This window comes from Camponotus vicinus, unplaced genomic scaffold (assembly GCF_025532165.1).
Source record: "Camponotus vicinus isolate PSW18456_S1 unplaced genomic scaffold, iyCamVici1.0 SCAF_2, whole genome shotgun sequence".
Taxonomy (NCBI): Eukaryota; Metazoa; Arthropoda; class Insecta; order Hymenoptera; family Formicidae; genus Camponotus; species Camponotus vicinus.
The window spans coordinates 6051641-6075799 of NW_028141956.1; the positions used below are offsets into that span (position 1 = coordinate 6051641).

Genomic DNA, 24159 nt, shown 5'->3' on the forward strand with positions numbered 1-24159 from the left:
TAATATAATATGATTTGTGATCCAGAGATTATTTCCCGGAACAACAACTTCTACCCGCTGTGATGAGGTATTTGACAGATCCAACACAAACACCAAATTCTCGCGTGAAAGTAGCAGCATTGAAATTTATCACGCAGATCGCCGAGACGGCAGAACCGTCCGCGCTTACCAGTTCTTCAGCGTCAGCACTTGCGCGACTGCTCGACTGGTCGAATGACGGTAAAAGTCAAGACGTGAAGAGGCACGCGCAGAACGCTGTGATATCACTTTACAATCTCAATCCGCCTCAAGTTACTATGATACTTTCCGAGTTACCGAAATACTATCAAGTATGTTGAATGAATTATTTGTTAGCATTGTTTTTTTTTTCATGTTCTCGTATTAAATCGTATTATTTTCTTTCTTTAGGAAACAGCCTGGCCCCTAGTGCAGAATCATTTAAGGAAATCGTCCGGTTCTAGTAATCCGGCCTCGCCCGGTACACCACCGCCTAGAGCGCAAAGCTCGCCAGCTCGAACGAAAGCGAAAAATGATATTAAAATGGAAAGAACCGAAATCGACGGAGGAGATGAAAACATGGAAGAAGTGTACAAGTACGTGAACGATTATTTCATCGTATCAATCGTATAACATTATTTTATAAACGCGTTTTAATGATTATAATTTTGAGATATTTTAATTTTGAAGATCACTACGACGCACAACCGCTGAAATCCAAAATTACGGCTTCGAGCGTCTGGAAAGAGCTACCACTAGCAAAGATAGTGGAATCAGCAACATGGCCGATGTGGAAGAAAGAATGGAAGGTCTCACTTTATCCAATTCGGTATGTTGAATAAGAAAATGCACGTGATAAATAAGAACGAGAGAGCCACAAAAATATAAAATCTTGATTGTTTTAATATTTTTAGGGCCGATCATCGTCGGTTTCTTCACCAACGCAACGAGGACGATCTGTTAATAATGTAACAGTGAACGGATCCGATACGATTGCTGGTGACTTGATTCTACCTCAAGAAAATAATGGTTACAAAACGCATGGTATTTTTTAAATTAAAAAATTATTTTTTTATAAGAATGTTAAAATATCTTATCATATTTTTTTATATACAGGATCATCACCCGATTTATCGAATAGACCAGAAATCGTAGATAATATGGTTCAAACCTTACAATCTAAAGTAGCGCAAACTACAGAGAAAGTATCAGTGTTACAAGAATTTCAATTATATGTTCGCGAAGGAGATGCGTTGTATGTCAAACGAAATTTCAAGTACGTTTCGACTAATTTTACGCATTTTATTCGACAATTTAATTCAAATAATTTAATAAATTTTTGATATTTCAGAAAAGTGCTCAAAGTTTTATTAGATAGCTTATCCAATGATGGTAAAGTGATACAGGTAGAAGTGCTTCAAACGCTAATTGATATGCTTAAATGTCAAGAATTGATAGAGAACTTTTCCTCTTATAATGAATTGCTGGTATTGAAAGTTATTTACGCTTACAAATCCGATGATCAGAAGGTCGATTCGTCTAGCGGTAGCGGCGGTAGATCACCAGTGAGTATCGATTTAGCTATTTTAATTAACAATAATTGAGAGATACATTACATTCACAACACTGTATTTTTAATAGGTACATTGGAACGCGGAGAAGTGTGCGGCGACGATGGCTATGGTTTTAAAGCCTGAACAGATTATACACTTAGTTTCTACCATAATCGCTACAGAGTCATATCCACTAAATATGGGCGCGATAAAGATGTTGCACAAAGTCGTGGAGCATTGGGGACGCGACGCTATCGAACCTCATCTTGCCAAGGTTATGCCGGGTCTTATCAAGGTAGAGCATTTGAAAAAGTTTCTTTGAAAAAACATCGATTTATATATAATACTAAATATGTATTACTTACATAGGCCTACGATGATGCTGAAAGCGCAGTTCGCAAGAGTGCAGTCTTTTGTATGGTGGCGATTCATCTCGCGGTCGGCGAGGAAGTGCTGCAACCACATCTAAGCAACTTGTACTCCAGCAAACTGAAATTGTTAAATATTTATATACAACGTGCGCAGCAACAGGCGAACAGTACACCTGCCAGTCCGCGTAGCAACAGTAAGAATTAACTAACATCCAATACCACGACTCTCAGGGTCGCGATACTTAAGAGATTCGCCCGTTTCGGCGCGCGGCATGAGCGAATGCTTATGAGCTTCCTCAGTAAGTCCAATCCGTGATGATCGACGATGGTTTTACCAATATGACTCGGAAGTTTTGATACAATAGAGACTGATGATGTGTATGTGTGTGCGTAATTTCGCGATACGCGTGTTTGTGTAAATCGATGCTCGAGACGACAGTGATGTTGCGGGTGAGATCAGATGATAATCTTGTTGTGTTTATCATCTATTTGATTATATAAGAATAAGTAAGAGTAATCTTGATTAATTACAGATAAGTAAAAAACCTTATACGAGCATCACATAGTAATGATTGATAAATATTGCTATTTGATATTTTTGATTGATAAATATTGCTCCTGTTTGCTTTCTGTGAAAGGATTATGGAATTATTTGTGTAATATTACATATTATTCACTTACGAAGTAAACTGCTTATGATTTGTTTAATTCTGTTAATTGGTGTTTTTATTTTATTTTATTTTTCTCACTACGATATATATATTCTACGTGCAAATATATACATAGTTTATACATGCAAATTACATTGTGTTTTATGATGGAGTTGCAGTATTGGAAGTGCAGTATTTTCGTCAAGCTTTCATTCACATTTTTGTAAATTACACAGCAGTAACATTTTTTTTCATAATGCTTTAATTCTTCCATCATCGTGAGATATTCAGTAAACCAGATAACTAAAACAAAAAAAAAATACAAGGCAACATCACTGTCTACAGATTCGATATCTCTCAGTACGCAGCCGAATACTAATCATGCGAGCTATCAGTGAACGTTACGTTAAATATAGTGTATGCTTGTTACCGAGTGCCGAGCGTAATCGCGTATCCGGCAATACGTCGTGATGCATCTCACAGCAACGACACGTGATAAGAAAAATGTGTGTATAATTTATTCATTTGAAATCTATGTGCTAGTCAGATTCCCAAGGACGCACAATGACGTAAAAGACACAAACGGAATAGTCTTTCTCGACAAACCATGCATAGACACACAAATAATACATATATACATACAAAAAGAAATATGTGTGCGAGAGAAATAAAGAAAAAAAGGAGAGCATTTTAATGAGAGAATGAGAGAATATGTGGCTGAGAGATTAGCGCGTGTTTAAAAAATAAGCATAAATAAAGTAATAGTGATTAGCCAATCGATCTGCTCGAGACTAACGTTAACACTTAAACTATTCATCACGTTGCCAATAATTGAATGAACGCTAAATCAAACGCTAACGTAACGAGTTTAGTAACACTTTGTGCCATTGTCGTTTCTGTTTACTGTATAAGAAAAAAATTATATATATATATTATATGTAGATCCTTTTTGTCCTTTTCTTACTATATATATTTAGTCGAGAGATACAAAATATATATATACATATATATATATATAAGTATAATAAAATTTTTTTAATTATAAATTCAGCAAGATGAATCATTGAAGAGTATATTGGAAATTTGTTTTGGAAACTGCGTTGTCTAACGTAAGTATTATAAATGTACTGGTTTTAAAATCGTATGTTATTTGGTATCAAACGCCTTCTAATACGAATCTCTAATAATACCTCGATAATTCATTTACTTCAGCGTGATGACGCAGTAATTTAAACATCTCGAACATAATAACGGCCAAATAGTGCCAAAAAAAAAGATATTGAATATACATAGAATGGAGGAGCAATTGGAGTAAACACGAAGAGAAAAAAAGAAAAATATGACGGACTGTATTTCTTTTACTTGGTGCCTTCGGCGTCGAAGCGACGGGATTTGATTGTCTTTCATCATCACTTAGGAGCAATTTCGCAAATAGTACAGACGAAGATTAAAGAAAAAAGAAGATACAAAGTCTAACTCTGTTGCCGACGTCGTATAAAGTGAATACTTCGAGATAAACATATTGATTAATCTCGTGTAGCAGATAGCGTATTACGATGCGGACTCGATATTTTTCTCATTCTGCGCTCCGAATAGAATCTCGAAAGTTTCGCGAATAAATATTTATTCTACGCGCGTATTGCTTGCGTGACATTTTATTCGAAAGCTGAATTATTGTCAAAACAAATGCAATTTAGTAGGCTCTCTCTTGAGATAAAGAGTGAGGAAGAAAGAGAAAGGCGAGGAGCTTTGTTGTGCGCATTTAATAAACGAGATATTACGCATTTTCACGGAATAATCGCACTTTTAAATCCGCTGAAAATTCATATGCGTTAATTAAAAAGCAGGCCGTTCGCAAAATTGTCGCGTGTAAAATTAGAGGATTCAATGCAAGAAACACATCTCTATATATATCGGATCCATTTGAAATATCATGTATTTGAAGTATGAATCTTGATGAAAACGGAATTACGGATTCATCGTTCATTCTAGCATTGAACGCTCTAATTTTTGATATTCAGAGTTAGTCGGCAAATTTGATTTCACGCCGACTCAGAGCCTGATGTGTATTACGATTATGTGTATATACATATACATATACAATATATGATATGTAGAACCTAATATATAATAATTGATATACAGATATTAGGTAGCTCATCGTCACTGCCTGCAGCGTTGTGATCGTGCTGAGGATACGAGAGGCTCTTTGACACAGCCAGACTCTGCGTGGTGATCGTGTTTATCGATTCGCTTGTTCTGTTAAGTTTTACGAGCGTTATTATTATTATTATTATATACCGATATATTCGAAACTTGCGTTATAACTGTCAATGCGTGTGTGATATACGTAAGGATTTACTTGTGTAACAAGCGTTACGAACGATCCTCGACAATCCCCATTTTTCTCCTTTTCGTGCGAACCGGGATCGTTCAATCGATGAAAAAGCTAGAACATAAGCTTTGTGCGTTATCATTTTAATGTTTGTTGATACGTGTTACCCTTCTCTCATGCGTATAATGAATTTCATCTATAAGCGTTTCATCAACTCGCCTTGTACATCGCTACGAATTTTTTTTCCTCCAATATGTCAATATTCAAAGCTCCCCGCTTTGTGCATAATACAAGATATCCTAGTATACATTTATTATCCCGAGATGCGAAAAGAATTTAATTATTATCGTTATAAATCCATTTATATACATGATAATTGATTGACAGCGTAACTCGTACGATCTGCTACGAGCTTGTCAAATTTGAAAAATCATTACGCAGGGATTATCTGAAAGTTTTTTCAATAGTTTGCAGGAGCGAGAGTAGTATGATATCGGTGAAAATTAATTTTTCCCTACTATCATTTTTTGTATGAGAATTTTTTTCTTCAATAAAATTACGCCTTTTTTTGAGCTTCTAGATTATGTTCCAAAATTTATTCCTTGGGATAAAGTTGCGTGCGATCGATCAATCGGAAATAAAAATTTCTTTGCCCTGATTGGTCGATCAAACGCATTATTTTATTTCGAGGAGTAAATTTTAGAACACAACCTTGAAATATCGTGACGTCGGCGATGTGAGCGTCATTTGAAATTTGAACTCTCGTCAGAGTTCATTCAGCTTGCGATAGTTTCGAGCCTTCGAAATTTCGTGCTTTCGTTTACAAAGGTTTTAATTGGCGCGAAGAGATTTTTTTCTCAGTTATGGCAACGCATATGTGAGTATTATTATTATTCACCCAATTAATTACATTAACTCGCCTGTGTGCGAGTAATTTTCCAATAAATCATACGGTAGAACGAGAGATCTAATTAAGGTTAATCTATCTTCGCGAAAGAGTTCCGCGAATTAGTCGGTTAAATTGTTGGAAAAGAGAGATGGCGACTTTCTATTATTCATGTTACGATTCACATTTATTAAATTGCATGGCACAATTTATTCCGATTATCTTCGTCAACTTGCGCGATTATGATTTCGCCATCTTGCACGGATCTTCGAAGTTTCGCGCTTTCTTTATCATCGTATTTGTACCGTAAGACATACAAGGCATTCTGAAAGCATCGATTAAAGAAATATCCGCTGAAATATTTTATATTAGCGATCGTTCGCGAAATATTTGTTACATCCTTTCCCTTTTTCGCTCTTCTTACGAAAAATAAAATGTACACGGTGTCTCATTTTTACCGCGTCCAATCCTTCCTTCTGATTCCTGAGAAAAGTAACGCGCGTAGTGAGTTTGAAACGAGGCAGAGAGGAAAATTATAATAATAAAAGAGATAAAAGAACTCTATTGAGATTTTTTCACGCCGATAAATCGTAAACTATTGCGAGAGATGATATATTACTGTATTGTTATTGTAATTGCCAACTTGTGACATAATAAAGTATTGCTACAAAATAGCAACCATTTCTACTTCCCGTATTTTCATTGGCTATTTCGAATTACATTTTTTGTTTTAGTTACAACATTTTTTTATGAAATTGTCGCGCAACAGGGCTTGGCAATTGCAATAATAATTTCTATCTTTGTTCGCTCATTATTTAATTCAAAGTCAAAACTTATCAGGAATACTGCGAGATTCTTCCAAGGAAATAAACGTTTAGTCCCAATTCGATCTTCTTTAATCAATCCTACATTCTTATTGAAAAATAATTAAAAATACGCATGTAATCGTAATACTTATTAAGAACTAGTTTTTATTTCATTAATTGTTACACGGTAATAATTTTTAAACAGTTCTTATTATTTATCTGGTTATAATGAAACAAATTATTTAATATAACATAATCGCTTTATTCAATATAACTTTACAATGGCATTGTGTATACTGTAGTAAAAGCTTGTATAACGATACAAAATATATCGATATAAATATTATCTTGATCGCATGAAGGACAACGGAACGCGGAAAAGACACGAATTTTTTAAATTTGCGCATTTTTGCGATAATAGCACCTATATGTCCTATCGATTGTTCAAAAACTTATGTAATTGATTCAAATTCTCGATAAAATTTACTTGTCATATGTAAAGAATCTTTTTTATTCGCAAAAATGCAATATTCTTCAAGTCATTTTTTTACACGCAAACAATTAACATGAAAAAATATTTTACTACATTCTTAACGTACGATAAATTGAATATTTTAAAATTTGTTCATTTTTCGTGGAAAACAAACAATAAAAAACAATATCACATGTGATAAAAGTATGTTTGTTGATGGCCGGCTGCATCGAGCTCATTGTTAACTTTATTGATTTTTTATTAGCTAAACGATTAATTGAATAATAATCGAATCTTGATCACAATTTCGATGAAACCGGCCATTAATCGGAAAAACGGTGTGTCTTGCGCAAAATCACGACGAACGACATCGAGTCGTCAACCCGAGCTATGAATCGGAAGGTTTATTTATTATTATAATCTATCAGTTATAAAATATATCGTATTTCGAGATATAAAAAATATAAAACTCCGATCTTTGTGCGAATTGACGAAAGTGTTTATCGCAAATTTGCGCAACCGATCATGCATTCCGAAATCTATTTAGACGGAGCAAGCAAAATTATGTAAAATCAACTATGGTAATGGACTTTTAATTATTATCTAGTTGATACACTGATAATATTGATAATATTTTTTTAATTATTTATTGATTAATGGTAATTTATAATGAATAAGTTAATATAATTTTTAATTATATATTTAATTTATTTAAAATTTATTTAAATTCAAATAAAAAGTGTCTAATTATATATTCACATTATAGTTTGTCACTCAAATGTTTCTGTACGATATTAGTAAATAAAATTAAAATATAGTTACTAAAATATTAGATGAACATTTCTGTAATGTCTTTATGATGATTTCTGCTTCTTTCTTTTTAAATACACAATCCGTCTAAATAATTTCTAATGCTAAATTAAGTATCCTTTGAGCATAGCTCAAATATCTGCTTTAAGTAAACAACGCCATGCCTGGAATGACGCGATCACGAAGTCGAGCGAATTAATTAGGTAATTTGTTAATTCATTATCATCCGCATAACTTTCTTTTCGATTTTGTAGACACAGCAAGTGCGTGGAACTCAATTTTATAAAGAAATGGCTCGACTTATCCGAAAAAATCACTGCAAGTCCGTCGTTATACACTCTTGATTTTTGGGAAAATGCAAGAGTGCAACAACAGAAATATTGTGAGTCTTCGTCTTATATACTGCATTTATATATGTTTGACTATATTTATCTCTATTCTTTTTCATATTATCTCTATTCTTTTTTATATTATCTCTATTCTTTTTTATATTATCTCTATTTTGTTTTTCCATCGCAGAATTACGTTAGAAAAATGGTATGCAATTGAAACAATAATATCATTTCGAAGAAAATAGAGAATCCTTATCGCGCGAATTATAAATCATTCTGTAACAATAATCTACCTAGCTATGCAATATCAGATCAATATCATAATACTGTAATAATGATTCTCTCGCGCGAAATCTTTATAGAAAAAAAGAAATGGAAGTACCATGCGTAGACATCCTTACCGCGGAACATATATATTTTCGCAAATTGCAAGACTACTCTCTGTCTTTCTTTCTCTTACATGTTCCCGTTATATAATAACATTCTATATATTTCAATGCGTCATTTATCACCTTCAGTCCGGCGAGAAACGGTCATTAGAGAAACATTCTTCATTTGTTTTGTCTTACATATTTACGATAATGATGCTACGTGTTGCCGAGCGTTTGAATAAAATATTAAATCTATTATTAAAATCTATAATTGTAGGTTTAATTAAAAATTTATAATTATATTTAATTTAAATTTAATATTTAAATTATAAATATTTAAATATTAAATTATAAATATAAAAAAAAATTTAGATATAAATTATAAATATTAAATTAAAATCTCTAAATTATTTAACAATATATATAATATAATATATTTATTATAATATATATATTTATTTAACAATATAAATGAAAGTAAATGAACAAAGAAAAAATATATAAAGCTAAATTTTATTATTTCACATTTCATTCTTTACTTATCTTTACTTATTCTCTCATTCTTTATTTTTTCAGAAGATTGTATATATATTTCCGAATATTCTCGCCGGATATTTTTCGCTAAATGTGATTCATATCGAACATTGAATTCTACTATCTTTAATTAAAATCCGACCGGCATTTTGCGCGGATAAATATATTTCGTGCCTGCAATTCAATGCATGGCAACGTGATTATAAAATTTCGTGTAAGAATCGGCTAGTCATAGTTTAGATATTTACCCAGTGAGAAATGACCATCAAATCGACATCAAATTGACATCGAATCGATGCAATTTACATCGATTCGACGTCAATTCGATGTCGATTCGATAGGTCTTTTCTCACTGGGTAATACTTTGGTCACTTTCTCTGAAACCATTCGAACTCTGTATTCATACAAAATTCGTAAATCACGATAAAAAAAGAAAAGAAAACTTTAGACGTTTTGCATATTTTTCGGATTGAGCGGCTCGGTTGCCGGCGATTTCGTCTTTTGCTGAGCTCTTCTCTGAGCTCGTCGTTTCTTGTTTTTCGTCTCCGCTCCCAAGGCCAGGAAATTGTTGTGAAAGTACTCCTCGATCTCTGACAGCTTCTTCCCATGCGTCTCTGGCAGCATTAGCCATACAAAGAGAGCTGCGCCCACAGAAACACCGGCGAAAAACCACTGTACCGCGTATGATCCTTAACAAAATACAATTTTCTTAATCGGACTAGAGCTTTATCGTTTTGAGATATGGAAGAAATTCTTTGGCTAATTTTTATCACTGATAATTAAAAACGTTTAGATTAAAACCGTTTAAATTAGATTAAAAGTGGATAGAAGTGTAAAGATATTGAATATAAGTATAAAAAGTTGAATATATAAAATATCAAATATTGATAAAATTATCTAATCAGGATATGAAAATCGCCACAGATAAGATTTAATATATAATAATCATAAGAGTATCGAGTGTCGTGTACCTCCTAGAAAAGCTTGCAAACTTCGATAGCTCTGTAACGCGGCGAACATGAGCACATTCGCCATGGAATAACTGATGGAGTGGGCGATCCCGCGGATTTCGGTCGGGAACAATTCCGCCGTCATGGTCCAGGGGATAGTCAGCATCCCGACCATCGATGTGCACACGTAAAGTAACAGACAGAGCACCGGCACCTACAAACATTAAAATCACCTTTTTGCGTGTCGGTAGGAATTAAAAATTGAATTTAAAACAAAACCACACATATACCAAGTGTATGGTTCCCTCCCGAAACTTACCCAGTAACCGCTACGATCGCCATTTTTGATATTCAATGAGAAATAACCGGAGACAGTCATACATATGGCCATCCCGAAGGACGAAATTATGCACAACGCTCTTCTTTTATATCGCCTCAGTAACCAAGTGTTCACCATGGAACATAGAAAACGTGTCAGGCCCACTAAAATTGAAGCCAAATATTCATCCACACCCGCGCCCACTTCCTATAAACAATTATAAGTTTGATAGCATTTCAACTATTATCAATCACGATAGGAATAAATATTCCTACGTACAAAAATCACTATGATTAAATTAAATACATCGTTAAAAAATATAAAAGAGAGAAATCAAAAGAAAAGAAATCAAATGTTTATATTTATTGGACACATAAAGGATCACTACATATTATTTGATTACCTGGAACCAAGTCACTGCGTAAAACAACGTAATGTAAATGCCAGAGAATTGCTGAAATGCAAAAAAGAAAAAGAGTATCGTCATAGGTTTCCATCCCGTCGGTTTCAAGAATCCTCGCAATTTGTTGGACGCATTGCCGTGTTTGCTCCGCCGCCGCTCATTCAATTTAATTTCGTTCTCTTTCATAATGGTAGTAAATTGCGTCTCGATCACTGACATTTTGCCTTGCGATTTCTCGTTTTTGTAAAGCCTAAACCAACAAATTATAGTTGCTAATCATTCATACACACGTATGTGTGTTAAAATAGAAAAATTACATAAAGATTGTGAAGGTTTGAAAAATGTTGGAAGTTCATCGCGAAGAATACCTTCTATTTTTGCACATATTTGCAAGTTACTAATTTTTATAAAGTTTATCATTACATCAAATTGTAATATTTAATTACAAAATTAAATTGCAGAATTTAACTGCAAAATTTTATCGATATTATAATTGATCTTTTTATTAATTTATAATTAATTACTATAACTATAGTAATCATACAGTGATTAATTATTTAATATGTCAAATAAGAAACTAAAGCGTCCAATTAGTAATTTATCGGCCTTATTAATTAAAGCCTGTAAAGAGATTTTATGTATTAACAAACAAATTATATATTTTATATATTTAATAAAAACAAATTAAATTTACCATTCTAGGGATTTTTTGGCGTCGTCAATGCGCCCTTTCGAGACAAGCCAGACGGGTGATTCCGGCACCCAAAATTGCACCATGATAACGGGCACAATCGAGTAAATGATGCTGAGCCAAGCGACTAATCGCCAATCCAGGTAAGCGCCTTTTAAATAAGACAATAACATTCCAAATGATGCCAGCGTCGGTCCGAATGAGATCAATGAGCCGCGTAGTTCCGGTCTAGCCACCTCAGTGATGTAGACTATCGCTGGCGAGGTCGCCAAAGCGGTTGACAGTCCGCCTAACAAACGACCGATCAGCAACATCGGTACATTAGTCGAACAAGCGATAAGTATCCAGCCGATGACACTGGGAATCGCGCCGATTTGTAGGGTCCTCAATCGACCAAATATTTCCATCAGGAAACCCCCCAACAGAGCACCAAATGGCGCGCATATGACGACCAAGCTGGCTAAAAATCAAATCAATCTTATTTCTTATCTCTTTTGATTCCATGCCTTTTTTATGTATATTTATTTGTTATTTTATACTTAGTTATCTGAAATATATTCAAACTTCTACTATGTAAAGATATTTTTTCCTACTATATAAAGATATTTTGATCATAGAGTCATCTTCGAATTTACAATTTCTATACGCATGTTTTCATACACTCTAAAAATAAAATTTTACACGCATTATCGATAACGTAAAAATTCAATTAGGATTGTCAACAACGATTGTTGGCATTCTAGATTAAAAAGCATGTCTGTAACACAAAGACAGTAAACGTCCATTGTTGTGCGAAGATTGCGATGCGGATGGACGTAAATTGAATTGCGTAACGCGAATTTAATCAGAGCATGAAATTTGATCGAGCGTTGTCGCTCTGACAGCAGTCACGCACGTGACTCTTTTCTGATAATTGCAACAACTTTATGTAATGTCTATTCTTGCGATGATACTTTATCGATGGAAAAACCGGCTACTTGCCAATGTTATTTCTAATGACTGCACAAAATTTGAGAGAGATTGTGTTTACATACACATTTTACATACACTATTTTTCAGTGAACATTTTCGATATCAGAATAAAACCTTGTCTTGTATCGAGGAATTATTCGTATAAATTATTCGCGAAACGGCGCAATTAAAGATTTATTGTAATTCGTAATTAACATTATAAATACTTCTATTATAAATAGTCTCCTTGACGGAATAATGTATATTTTTATTACTGCTCATACGCTACGTATTCCCGCAATCTTACTTATCCAGGAAGTCTGCTCTTTCGTGGCATATAATTCCGCATCTTTCTTCTCGAGATGAGGAATGAGAGTCGCTGAGTATGCCATAGTGAGGCCTACTGCTATGTGGAAAAACGCTGCGACGATGCACGCGACAATCTACAAAGATTCCAAGCCGACACATGTACCTTCCGCATAATAAAGATCTCATTTCGCGAGGCTCGCTATTTTTCTATGAAATTCTCGATCATTATTTTTTTTCTGCATATCTTTTTTCTCTCATATATGACGATTTCTCTTAAATATATTTGATAAATTGCTTACATATTTTTTTTCAAGTTGCTAATTAAAACGAAAAAAATTTTATTTTTACATTTAATTTATTAATAGATAAATTTATTAATAAATAAAAAAGATTGGACGCTCCTTATTTAGTGGAAGCATAAAATCTCAAAAAGTCAATTTTTCATTCGCGTGGAAAACGAGTTACCGCTATAAAATAAAAACGAAAGATTTTCTAAAATTATATAATTAGTACCTCTCGAATGGCATTTCTAAGATTCGTCGGCTCGACGAAACCTTTGTTGAGGCTTCTGCTCGAAACGATCGCGTCTTTGAAGCACTCTCGCTCGTTTTCCTCAATATTCTTCGAAGCCTCTCGCTCCACGCTGAAACACACAATCGTCGACGTCATCAATCGAATGTCAAATAAACCGAACGATAAATAAAACTATCGTTAATATTGCTTTGTGCTGGCGCGAGTTTTATGGACGTTCTTTTACCAATCTTTTTCTCCTAATTTATGGTGATAGTTTGTAGCGTACGTTTGTACATCTCTGCATACCATTAAAGTGACGACGCGAATATCACCTATTATTACAGATTATTTTTTAAACGATGGCTTATAAATATTTATCGCATCGATTGTAAATTTTAATTTCACGAGAATTTCAAAACACGATGCATCGATAATGCGTAAACTTTAAATTGAATTTCAATTCGGACATTATCATATGCATATATTATCATGATAATCAAAATATTTATATAAATAACACTTTATTTATATTTATATAAATAACGTTTGGATCTGAACGTAGACATTTTTTATCATCATAATGCACGCTTAATTTATCGTAGGAAAATACTATCGCAAAATGATATTTGAAATATTATCGCAAGATATATATTTGAAATAAGATTTTAATTAATATAGGACATTATAAATAAAATACAATAAAGAGAGAATAAATTTGTATCATATAACATAGTTCTTATACATTATTTATCATTTTCGATCAATAATATATTTTCCTAACTGGATCGGAAATATCAAACTTGATATAAAATTACAATATGATTATTATGTTTTTATTAAGATATTTATTGTATTTTATTTGTATAGCCTGATATACAAAAGATACAGAACTGTTAAAAGAAGCGAAATTATATTAATAGAGATATTAAAATAAAAATATATAGAGATATATTTATCGAATCACGATTTCTCTTATATAAATTTTTTGCAAATTTAACATATTATTACGAATTAAGAAAACTGGTTTCTCTGGAATATGGGTTCAATAATTTAAATTTCTAGATACAATTATACGAATACAAATATCATTGATATCATTAAATACAAAATTCATCGATGTGTCATGAAATAGAAAATATTATTAATATTATATTTCTTTGCAATAAATTTCTTTGTTATTTATGTCAACTTATGAGACATCTTGCATTTTTTATATAAATCGGTTTAAAAAAATGTAAAGAAAAAAATTATCATAACGTAAAATACACATGACACAAAAGCATATCTATGAAATAAATAATTCACTATTGATTATGATTTGGCTTTGTTTATAAAAAAATATAGATATTTAATTTTTCATTTATGGACGTTTTACATATTATTATTTAAATTTCTGTGTATCAGGGAATATAAATTGATAACTGTAAGTAATTATCGTGCTGAAAAAACTGCTGCTGTCTACTAAATGCGAGCAATGTCAAAATATGATAATGTCCAGACGATATTGTTTTATATAACAATGACATCATCGAATCGATTATCGAACGTATTGCACTGTGCTTCATTTATCATGGGACTCGATTTGTTGCAATAGATCAACATCATTTATATTGACAATTGTAAGAAAAAAATGTGCGTTCTCAAAATTTTAAAAATATTATATTTTGTTCATCATCCAATATTTTTTTCATCACTGAATATTTGAAAGAATTTAATAAATAATTTAATAAATAATTTAATAAATAATAATTTTAAATAATTTAGTTAATAATCTTTTGAAAATAATCCTATTTTATTATAGATATTTCGCATATACAACTTACATAATTCATGAATTTTTTTGATGATTATTTTATAATATATACAATTTTTTAAATAAACTTGGCAAATCTCTGAATTTTTTTGATTGTGATAACTTTCTTTGCACAGGCACTTAGCTAACATGATATAACGAATGTTCAAAATATTCTAGTTGAACAGATGATTGCGTTTATTCTTGGTTAAAAATAAACCGAGGATGTCTTGGTTAGATACGATTACGTGCTTAATGAATTAACGCATGTTAGTTGATATGTAATAAAACACGAACTATTGAAACTAATTTTTTATAGTAACTCTAATAACACAGAGTTAATGAATCTATGTGCAATATAGTACTACAATTTTATCTTTCATCAGATATAGTCTTGAATACAATTTCTTCTTGTTAAATTCAACTAATTATTATATTATATTTAATAATTTAATTAATTTTGTAATATTACTGTATTGTGCTATTTATAGCAACTATTTGATATTAAACTATACTTTCTGTACAATTTATGACATCATAAAACAATCTAGTCCATGTGAAACTTGCTTCTTTAGATTGTATTGCTAACGTCATAAACATAGCGTGGGCGGCAAATTGTGCAACACTTACACCCACAAAGTGTTTATAGGTAATTGAAGTATAGAAAGGATTAATAATCTCTACTCGGAATTTTTTGAGTGTATTTGTAGTGCATCTTCACGGTCATTTCTTTCACTTATCTGAGAGAATAAAATTGTTACATTCTTAGAAATTCGACGCGCGAGTATATATTTTTATTAAATTCGTACGAATAGATTCAATGATAACTGACTCCTTAATCATTATTATAGCAATCACTCATTTTATTTACAATGTAATTATATAAAAAAATATGATGATTTTCAAAATATATTTATTTTTTAAACGTGTCTCGAAACGAACTTATAAGCTTATTATTTCCTTCTTTATCAAAAATCTATTTCTATTTAATTTGTTTTGAGCTTTAATTTGTTTGAATATGAAAATTGCTGAATATTGATTCAAAGCAAAAAATTTATTTAATTTTTTCTCATTTATATAACATATTTATATAAATTATTTAATATGTAAATAACTAATATATCTGATTTAACGTTTGAATTAAAAATTCAAAAATATATTATTATATATTATTAAATATTATATTATTATTATATTATTATTCTTATCTTACATATTCATATTATTTGCAGAAATAAGAAAAATCTCAATCGAATCTTATTCGCAAATTAAATTCTTTGTAAATGTACATTTTTTGAATCATGTTTTTGAATCATGTTTTTTACAAACAACATAGTAGAGATTCAGTTATTGTTATCTTTTCCTGGTTTTATTTGCAGAAATGCCAGAATGGAAAGAAGGACATGACAAGATTCATTATATTCTCATGGCTCATATATTTTTTTATTGTTCCGTCTACATATCTCAATTCGTCATACTAAGTTAAGACGAATAATGCGAGATTCTTCGTGATAAACAAAGCATATATCGTAGACATAAGTAAATTATTTAAATTACCGACTCTTTGAATAACGATTCTGTCTGATATAATAGTTTGCTCGTGGACATAAGAGGTGTACTTTTTGTTTCTTCAATCTTTACTCGTGGAACCTACTTAAATTTTTTATCCCACTTATTTAATAGCTACATTTTTATGATCGCGCGCGCGCACTTACGGTATTTGACATTTCGCATAAATGATAGACGGAAAGTACTTATTTCACTTTGCTACACGTCATCGGGGAGTTAATTACTATAACGGACTTTACACGTGTTGTGCGTTTTGTGCGTTGTTGAGGATATATTCATTCGCGAAACTAATTATAATGTTCCGTATTCTTATCTGTTCAACTCTTTAATGATAGGCGATACACACATATTGATTCTGTTCTTTTAATTATTATTATTATTAACGGGTAGAATAAACGCGCTTATTATTCCGTACAGGTTTCGAATCATGGTTACTGCTGATCGAGAAGGATTCTTCGTAAAATTGTCCTAAGGCTACATTGCTAAAAGTAGACGCGTCGAACTCGTGATGTTAACCTTGGCCCTGATTCAACAAAGCACAATACTAGCATAACACAATAGTAGGCGGATAATATATTCGCAAAACAATTTTTTCCGATATGTTTTATTCATTATTAATATTGCAAAAATCAAAGAAAAATCAAGATAGAAAAGTATATATAAGCATATAATAAGTATGCCTATAAATAAACGACTCTATGAATATCGCAATGATAATATTATATAAGCATCATCGATAAACACGATATCTTCAAATCATTTATAATGAATCTTAACTCGGTAAAAATACTATTAAGAAATTTTTAATATATGTATACAGTAATCAAATTTTTTCAAGTATCATCTTGATACAAGAGTCAAGATATTTCATTCGTCTTTTTTTTCCTTATCATATCATTTTATTATATTATCTTTATTACCTGTATCCTGTCGACAAACTGTATGTAACTCGATGCATATAAAATGTAAAAAAAATAGACCTTCAAATCTGTTTTTTACGATAAAATATTCGCGTAAAAAAAGACTTCGTAACGTAATTTCCTTTCATTTCGACTCAGAGTGATCATTTTCCATGAGACGATCACGCACGACTTACATCATCACAAGCGATTTCGTATCGCATATGCATTCCTTATGTTAAACGTGATGAAAATTAACGTCTTAAAATTTCATAGCAGTCTCTTTTTTCACCATAAATATGTGAATATATATGGAATCGTTATCGATTTGTAAGTAATCATTTTTCTTTATCGCACTTTTTTACTGGTGAAATTCCAGCAAACAAATACATGCTACAAACACATACGGGTATGTTTCTAACACAAAAGAAATATCTACAAATTCTTGTGTCTATCGAGTCTCACAATCTTTACGATGTTCGAGAGACAATTTGTCACGAGTTTGACTAACGTCACATGCATAACTCGGGGTCGAAAGTTAATTGGAGAACGATCAAGTGTTCATTCGCGAGCTCTCCTTTCAAATGCGACCTCAAAAACCTGTTGTTGATAATTGAAATCATTATATATCGAATATATATCATGTTGACACACGAGATTTAGTCACTCAATTTCTATTTGTTTAAACTATCTCGGATTATAGAAAGCTACTTCGATATCTATTCATGAGTTAGGAAATTGTTTTTGATTTCAAAATATAAAATACACAGCGTCCATTAATCTAAATTGTTAAATTATTAACACTAATTTAATAATAATTTGAACGTACTTTTATCGATACTTTTAAATATTTATATTAGCAAAATTTTATTGTAAAAAAAATATATATATAATTTTTTTTATGAAAAATTTTTTATACTATACAATGTCATTTCTCATGGGGATTTTAATAGTTTATAATTTTAAAATAACATATATATCGAATAATTGTGTGCTTATACATTTGTAAAGAACATGCTAGATTTGCGAAATATAATTAGGAACATCATCTCTGCCAAATCAAAGATAATTCAACTTTACGTCAGCCAAACTGGTTCCTCGAGTAAGTCTTCCTGTTAAAATAGCAACATGCGTCGAATCGCTCGTCGTATTTTTAAAATGTCTATTATGTTTTATTTCGACTGAGAGGATCATTCTCTGACAATTACATAATTTTTAGAGATTATTGGCAGATATCAAAATTCCTATATTTATGCTAAATACTGAAACAAAAACTTTCCATTGAAAAATAACTTTCAAAGAAATTTTAAATAATGTCTCTCTTTAAAAATGCTTTTGAATTGTGCGCTGAACTAATTGTAAGACAAAATTAAAATTTCTCGAGGCCTAACCAAGAAAATATCTAAATAAAAAAAAGAATCAATAGATTAGTCTTTAGTTAGCCTTCATCGTGTGTTTCATATTACAAGTAGGAAAGGATCGATAAAGAGTAAGAAAAAATTCTGTATGAAATATGTTTGAAGATTTGATGGATCATTTTTTTAGTGGTGTGCTTATTTATTTAATGAATATTTACCTATCTTAGATAAAAGAAATCTTTCATATCCCTCTAATTATATTATGAAACGTGAAAAATTATTCTTGCATATAATTGAAATTAAACAAATCTAATTTAGCATTGAAGTAGAAACTTCATTCGATTCATTAATCCGATTTTATTTATCTTTATTCTAAATATATTCACATTAAAATTAGATAAATTGAGGATGATTTAAAATAACTTGAAATAATTAGTTTCATATGATATTTTTTCATCTTCTCTTTCATTTTAACTCTATCAAAAACACGAAAAGCAACATCATATCGCTTCTCATTATATAATCGTAAATCTTTGCAATTTCTTTGATGTAAGTTGATCGATAATGTTCACCTTAATGAATAAGGATCCATTGTGTTTCTCGCTTCACGCTTGAACCGCTATTAACAAGCAATGTGTTTCTTCTCTTTCCTCTTATTAGTCAATTAGGTGTCTCTCCAGGAAAAGGCCTTCATCAACTCTGCTGGATATTGTCCTGACTAGCCAACATTTTATAGCCTGAAATTAATTCCACTTAAATTATTATTATATCAATTTAATATTGTTATATAATATTTACAAAAAGGAAAAATTACTTTAATTAGAAGTGGTTTTAATAGATAAGACTCAAAAAATTAATAATTAAAAGGCAATCAAACCACAAGCGTTGATAGGCTACGCAAATGTCTAAAAAGAAAATAATTTAAAAGTGTATTAAATTTCAAAAATAATAATATTTAAGCGAAAGAAGGAGTACATGGTCGTTAGATATAAAAAATTCAATACAATATTAAACGCAAACGTTTCGATCCTCTCTGGATCCTTTTCAATACTACTTAAAGAAACGTAATAATAAAAAAAATTCAAAAGACCTAAATTCGCAACGCAATGTCAAACAAAGAATCGTCAAAAAATTGCTAGATTATAAAGATAAAAATCTGTAATTTCTATTTTTTATCTTTATACTCTGTAATCTCTATTTTTTATCTTTATATTTTAGCAATTTTTCGACGATTCTTTGTTTGATATTGCGTTGCGAATTTAGGTCTTTTGAATTTTTTTGATTATTACGTTTCTTTAAGTAGCATTGAAAAGGATCCAGAGAGGATCGAAACGTTTGCGTTTAATATTGTATTGAATTTTTTATATCTAACGACCATGTACTCCTTCTTTCGCTTAAATATTATTATTTTTGAAATTTAATACACTTTTAAATTATTTTCTTTTTAGACATTTGCGTAGCCTATCAACGCTTGTGGTTTGATCGCCTTTTAATTATTAAATTTTTTAATATTTATAAAATTCATAATTTCTAAAATTCTCTGTTATATAATATTATCACATAAAATTTATTTTTTTCTTTGACTTAACATCATCTCCATCGAATATAATTAGTTGTAAATGGATCAGATGCTTATAAGTAACGATTTGGCCCGCGGACTAACCACGGTTGCCTCATATCCGTTCTTTATATATACACGACATTTCCAATAAAACTATCTAATACCTCGGTCAGAGCGGTGCAGCAATTTCGTGGTTAGTATATTGCGTGAACTTTTTCTGTCAGACGCATAACCGATTTTTCTTCTTGCGCTTCACGATCAAAACAATGCGATGCATATTTTTCATCAATTTTTCGACAGAATTGTTTTTGTCTTCCGTGCACTCTCTTTACCACTCCTTCTTCTCAATTACTATTAATTTTTTTAGATAGAGATAGATAAAATAATAAAGAAAACGTTTTTACATAGCATTTCTTATGATTAACATTAATCGTTGATTTTCTCCATTACGAATCTTTGTATATACTTATTCGCGAGAAATCTTGCAACACATGTCGAGTAAATTGCGTGATTGCGTGAGCGTAGATTCCTATCAAATGTTTCTTCGGATCTGATTGGTGGCTAACAATCACCAGAGGTTCCAGAAGAATCGAGCTTGTCGTCGTCGCAACCGGCGATTTCATCTAAATTACTCGCATGCGCGCGCGTTTTACTTGACTTTCATCCCGCATGACTTCCCCAATGACCCGTGAGCATCAAGAAACCGAGAAATCATCATTGAATCATTGAATCAATGATGCTAGAATCCGACAGCGTGAAGAATAAAGTTGCTCACGAATATAAAACGGAGAAACAGGCAAAAAAGAAGTGATGTTGTAGCTTTACGATTAATAAAATTTGTCACGCTTCAAAACTATAATGATGATTTCAATTAAATTAAATTAAAATATAATGATGATTTAATTAAATTATAATTAAATTAAACTAAAATATTTACTTTTAAATTGGACTTATTAAATTGGACATTGGAGATATAGTTTTTGCGTATTGATAAACGAAAAGTTCATTCGCGATAAGATAGTTTGGCACGAAAGAGTCATTGGTGGTCTTTTTACGTCGCGATTTTTTTTCTCATCGACATACGTAACACAAAAGAGAAAGAAATAGTCGGCATTCATATTAGACAAATGTTATGCACATTACGGTACAAGGAAAACTGTTTGCAATGAGTTTACAATTTTGTTTTGTTACAGTTTATTGATATAAAAATATGAGAAAATTAAGTGAATTCTCTCGAGAAATATTAATACATGTTAATGTAGAATTTTCCTTCGCGATTTAAGAAGCCTTCCAAGCCTTCCATGGACACTTGTGAAAGCAATTTTAAATTAAATGTCTTTCACCGAAAGTGACATTTCAAGAATTTTTTAAAAATCGATAGTGATATTATTATAAAAAAATTAAGTCACTCTAATTTAATCTTATTTAATCAGTAATCTCTCTTTTGTGTGTATAAATATTCTATATATAATTTCAAAATATTACGTTTATTCTATGTCATATTTTCCATATTTATGTGTTTTGATCGTGTCCCTTATATTCTCTTTGTATAAGAGCGCAAAGTATATTTCACATTTTTTTATTATAGATTTAAATGTTTTAAGTTATATAGCCAACAATATTACATAATTTAATCACAGATTAAATGATATATTAACTGCGATCATATGAATGTAACTAGCAGATACAAATTAATTAACATTATTTCATTATTCTAAATTAAAAGTTTACCTGCAACATATACAGAAAGATGAACAAAGAAAGCTCAATCATAATTAACACTAATTCTGATTTTACACAAAGTTAGTAGAAAAGCGAGAGTCAAGCAATGTGAATAATATTTCTTTGCTATAATAAAACGCAAGAGAGACAAGTTTAGTAAATCAATGTTTGCCTCTCTTCAACTTCGACTTCGTATAAACCTGATATAAGCAGTGTTGCTGCAATCGATCCTAAAGTCATTTTACGAGGTTCGTGAGGAGATACGTTGCTTCGCAGGGTAAAATCAACTCTTGCAACGCTAAAGCAATTGCACAACGTCAATAATAACATGAAGTTTGTGAAGTTGTGTGTGCAGCTTGATTTAAATAATTTATAGCAAGGATTAAAACCAATGTATTTAACGATGAGTTTCAAATTATTGATGTTTTAGATATGGAGGGTATATAGAAAAATGCTTACGATGGTAATTTTTATCGTAAGCATTTTTCATTGTTTATCGAGAAAAAATTTCTGTTGTTACTTAAACATCTGATTTGAACATCTGATTTAAATCTTGGTGGCTCGCTTTGTAAATATTACTATGGCTATGACTATTGATGTGTCTCGATAAATATTGTATATTGAATGCGATTAAACTTCCTTTCGTTTTCTGATAAATCACACTGATTTGATAACATTTAATTCTCAATTTTTATTTTCGGTGATTCACAAAACATTCTTTATCGATCTTGTGGCATCCTACGTTATCTGTGATAGAATTCTTTTATGTTTTTCTTAATCTCTAATTTATAAAAAGTTTTCAAATTATAATGAAAGTAGCTTGCTTCATAAGCTTTTATCATAATAATTTCACGAAAAAATTTTTCTAAATTCAATTTTATAATTAAATTTTATAATATAATTATTATTATGTGCGACAAAGTATTGTATTAACGACGAACAAATTTTCAGGTACAGAGCTCAGAAATTCGAAAAATTTCGAAGAATCGATCTGATTGGACATTGTAATGGCACGAGTTGTTCTCTATACACTATCAGTATTTACAAGACCTCGGAAGGATTGATCGATCTGGAACGGATCAACGCCCTGATACAGCGTCACGAACGACTGACACTAAATAAGCCAACAGGTACAAGAAGTCTTTTTCTTTCTGAATGCACTTGTTATCGTTTAATAAAATAACACTAATAATAATATAAATACTAAATAAACAAAAAATGAAATCAATTGGAAATGTAATACTATAGATAAATCTAAAATATTTAATTTAAAAATAACACATTTATATATAATATGTCCTAAGAGATTCGTGACACTCGTGAGATTCTGAAGTCCTATAATTTGTCGAATTATTACACGTAAATCTTTACGGCTCCTGTCTAGCGGAGCACTCACCTCTCCAAGCCGCCTCCTGCTCCGAGAATCGATCTCCCGCCGGGTGCCGTAAATGTCCACGAAAAACAAAGAACGACAGTAAGAGTAGTTTGACCGGAATAACCGAAAGGGTGTAGAGATTCCTCTCACTTCCGCTTCTCGCTATTGTCGCAGAAAGAAGAGTTGTTGTGACGTAACGCGACGTAACCCGACGACTCGGGCGATTCGGGGATCGATCAGCAAATAAACCCGCTTCTCTGTTCGACGCCGCGGTCGGTAGGCGACTGAGCCTCTGAAAACCTCGTCGCCTCGTTTCCCTACGGCCCCGATTCTCTCAGCCTGTGTTCACGCACCGTCCACCACACATTGCCAACGGAAATCGTTCTAAGGGTTGCTAAGAGCCTGTTATCGCGTTGCGGACCGATTTCAACCTTGCTCTGCTTCCTGATTCGTTCTGTGCATTAGTCTTCACAGTGTGATATTATATTTATTTGGAAAGACAAAGAACTTTAGTAACAAGATAAAATCACAATATTATCCAGTTACTAAAATATGAGTAACATTTTAGTTTATGTATTAAGTTTATGATAGTATTATGCAAACAACAGTTATCGCAAAATTTCGAGATTT

The 24159-nt window shown here is 31.4% G+C and overlaps 2 protein-coding genes and 2 long non-coding RNA genes across 18 annotated transcripts in view; 2 read left to right on the top strand and 2 right to left on the bottom strand.

Annotated features, from left to right (window-relative positions):
• Positions 1–3514, top strand: part of Chb (CLIP-associating protein) — a 36151-nt gene extending 32637 nt beyond the window's left edge. For 13 of the 14 annotated variants that reach the window (XM_083091987.1, XM_083091990.1, XM_083091991.1 and 10 more), the window contains 8 exons: positions 26–329; positions 409–593; positions 688–826; positions 912–1041; positions 1114–1273; positions 1349–1562; positions 1639–1845; positions 1920–3514. In XM_083091987.1, coding sequence (XP_082948113.1) covers positions 26–329; positions 409–593; positions 688–826; positions 912–1041; positions 1114–1273; positions 1349–1562; positions 1639–1845; positions 1920–2126 — 1546 coding nt within the window. In that variant the 3' untranslated portion in view covers positions 2127–3514. The remainder of the gene's footprint in view (positions 1–25; positions 330–408; positions 594–687; positions 827–911; positions 1042–1113; positions 1274–1348; positions 1563–1638; positions 1846–1919) is intronic. The other variant, XM_083091989.1, reaches the window with a different exon arrangement.
• A 112-nt stretch (positions 3515–3626) lies between these two features.
• On the bottom strand, positions 3627–5543 carry LOC145967281 (uncharacterized). The gene is made up of 3 exons (XR_014437329.1): positions 5126–5543; positions 4934–5020; positions 3627–4830 (listed from the first exon to the last, which is right to left on the bottom strand). It is a non-coding gene; the product is annotated as an uncharacterized LOC145967281 (long non-coding RNA).
• On the top strand, positions 3651–24159 carry LOC145967280 (uncharacterized). The gene is made up of 4 exons (XR_014437328.1): positions 3651–8262; positions 11492–11623; positions 23106–23284; positions 23459–24159. It is a non-coding gene; the product is annotated as an uncharacterized LOC145967280 (long non-coding RNA).
• Positions 7237–23870, bottom strand: LOC145967275 (facilitated trehalose transporter Tret1). 2 transcript variants are annotated; one of them, XM_083092011.1, is made up of 9 exons: positions 23551–23870; positions 19444–19608; positions 13254–13383; positions 12739–12874; positions 11484–11940; positions 10790–11039; positions 10387–10593; positions 10089–10281; positions 7237–9806 (listed from the first exon to the last, which is right to left on the bottom strand). In XM_083092011.1, exons 2-9 carry the CDS (start codon positions 19461–19463, stop codon positions 9562–9564), a joined length of 1638 nt encoding a protein of 545 aa, XP_082948137.1. In that variant the 5' UTR covers positions 19464–19608; positions 23551–23870; the 3' UTR covers positions 7237–9561. The 2 variants fall into 2 exon arrangements, with proteins under 2 accessions (XP_082948137.1, XP_082948138.1); XM_083092012.1 differs by lacking the exon at positions 19444–19608.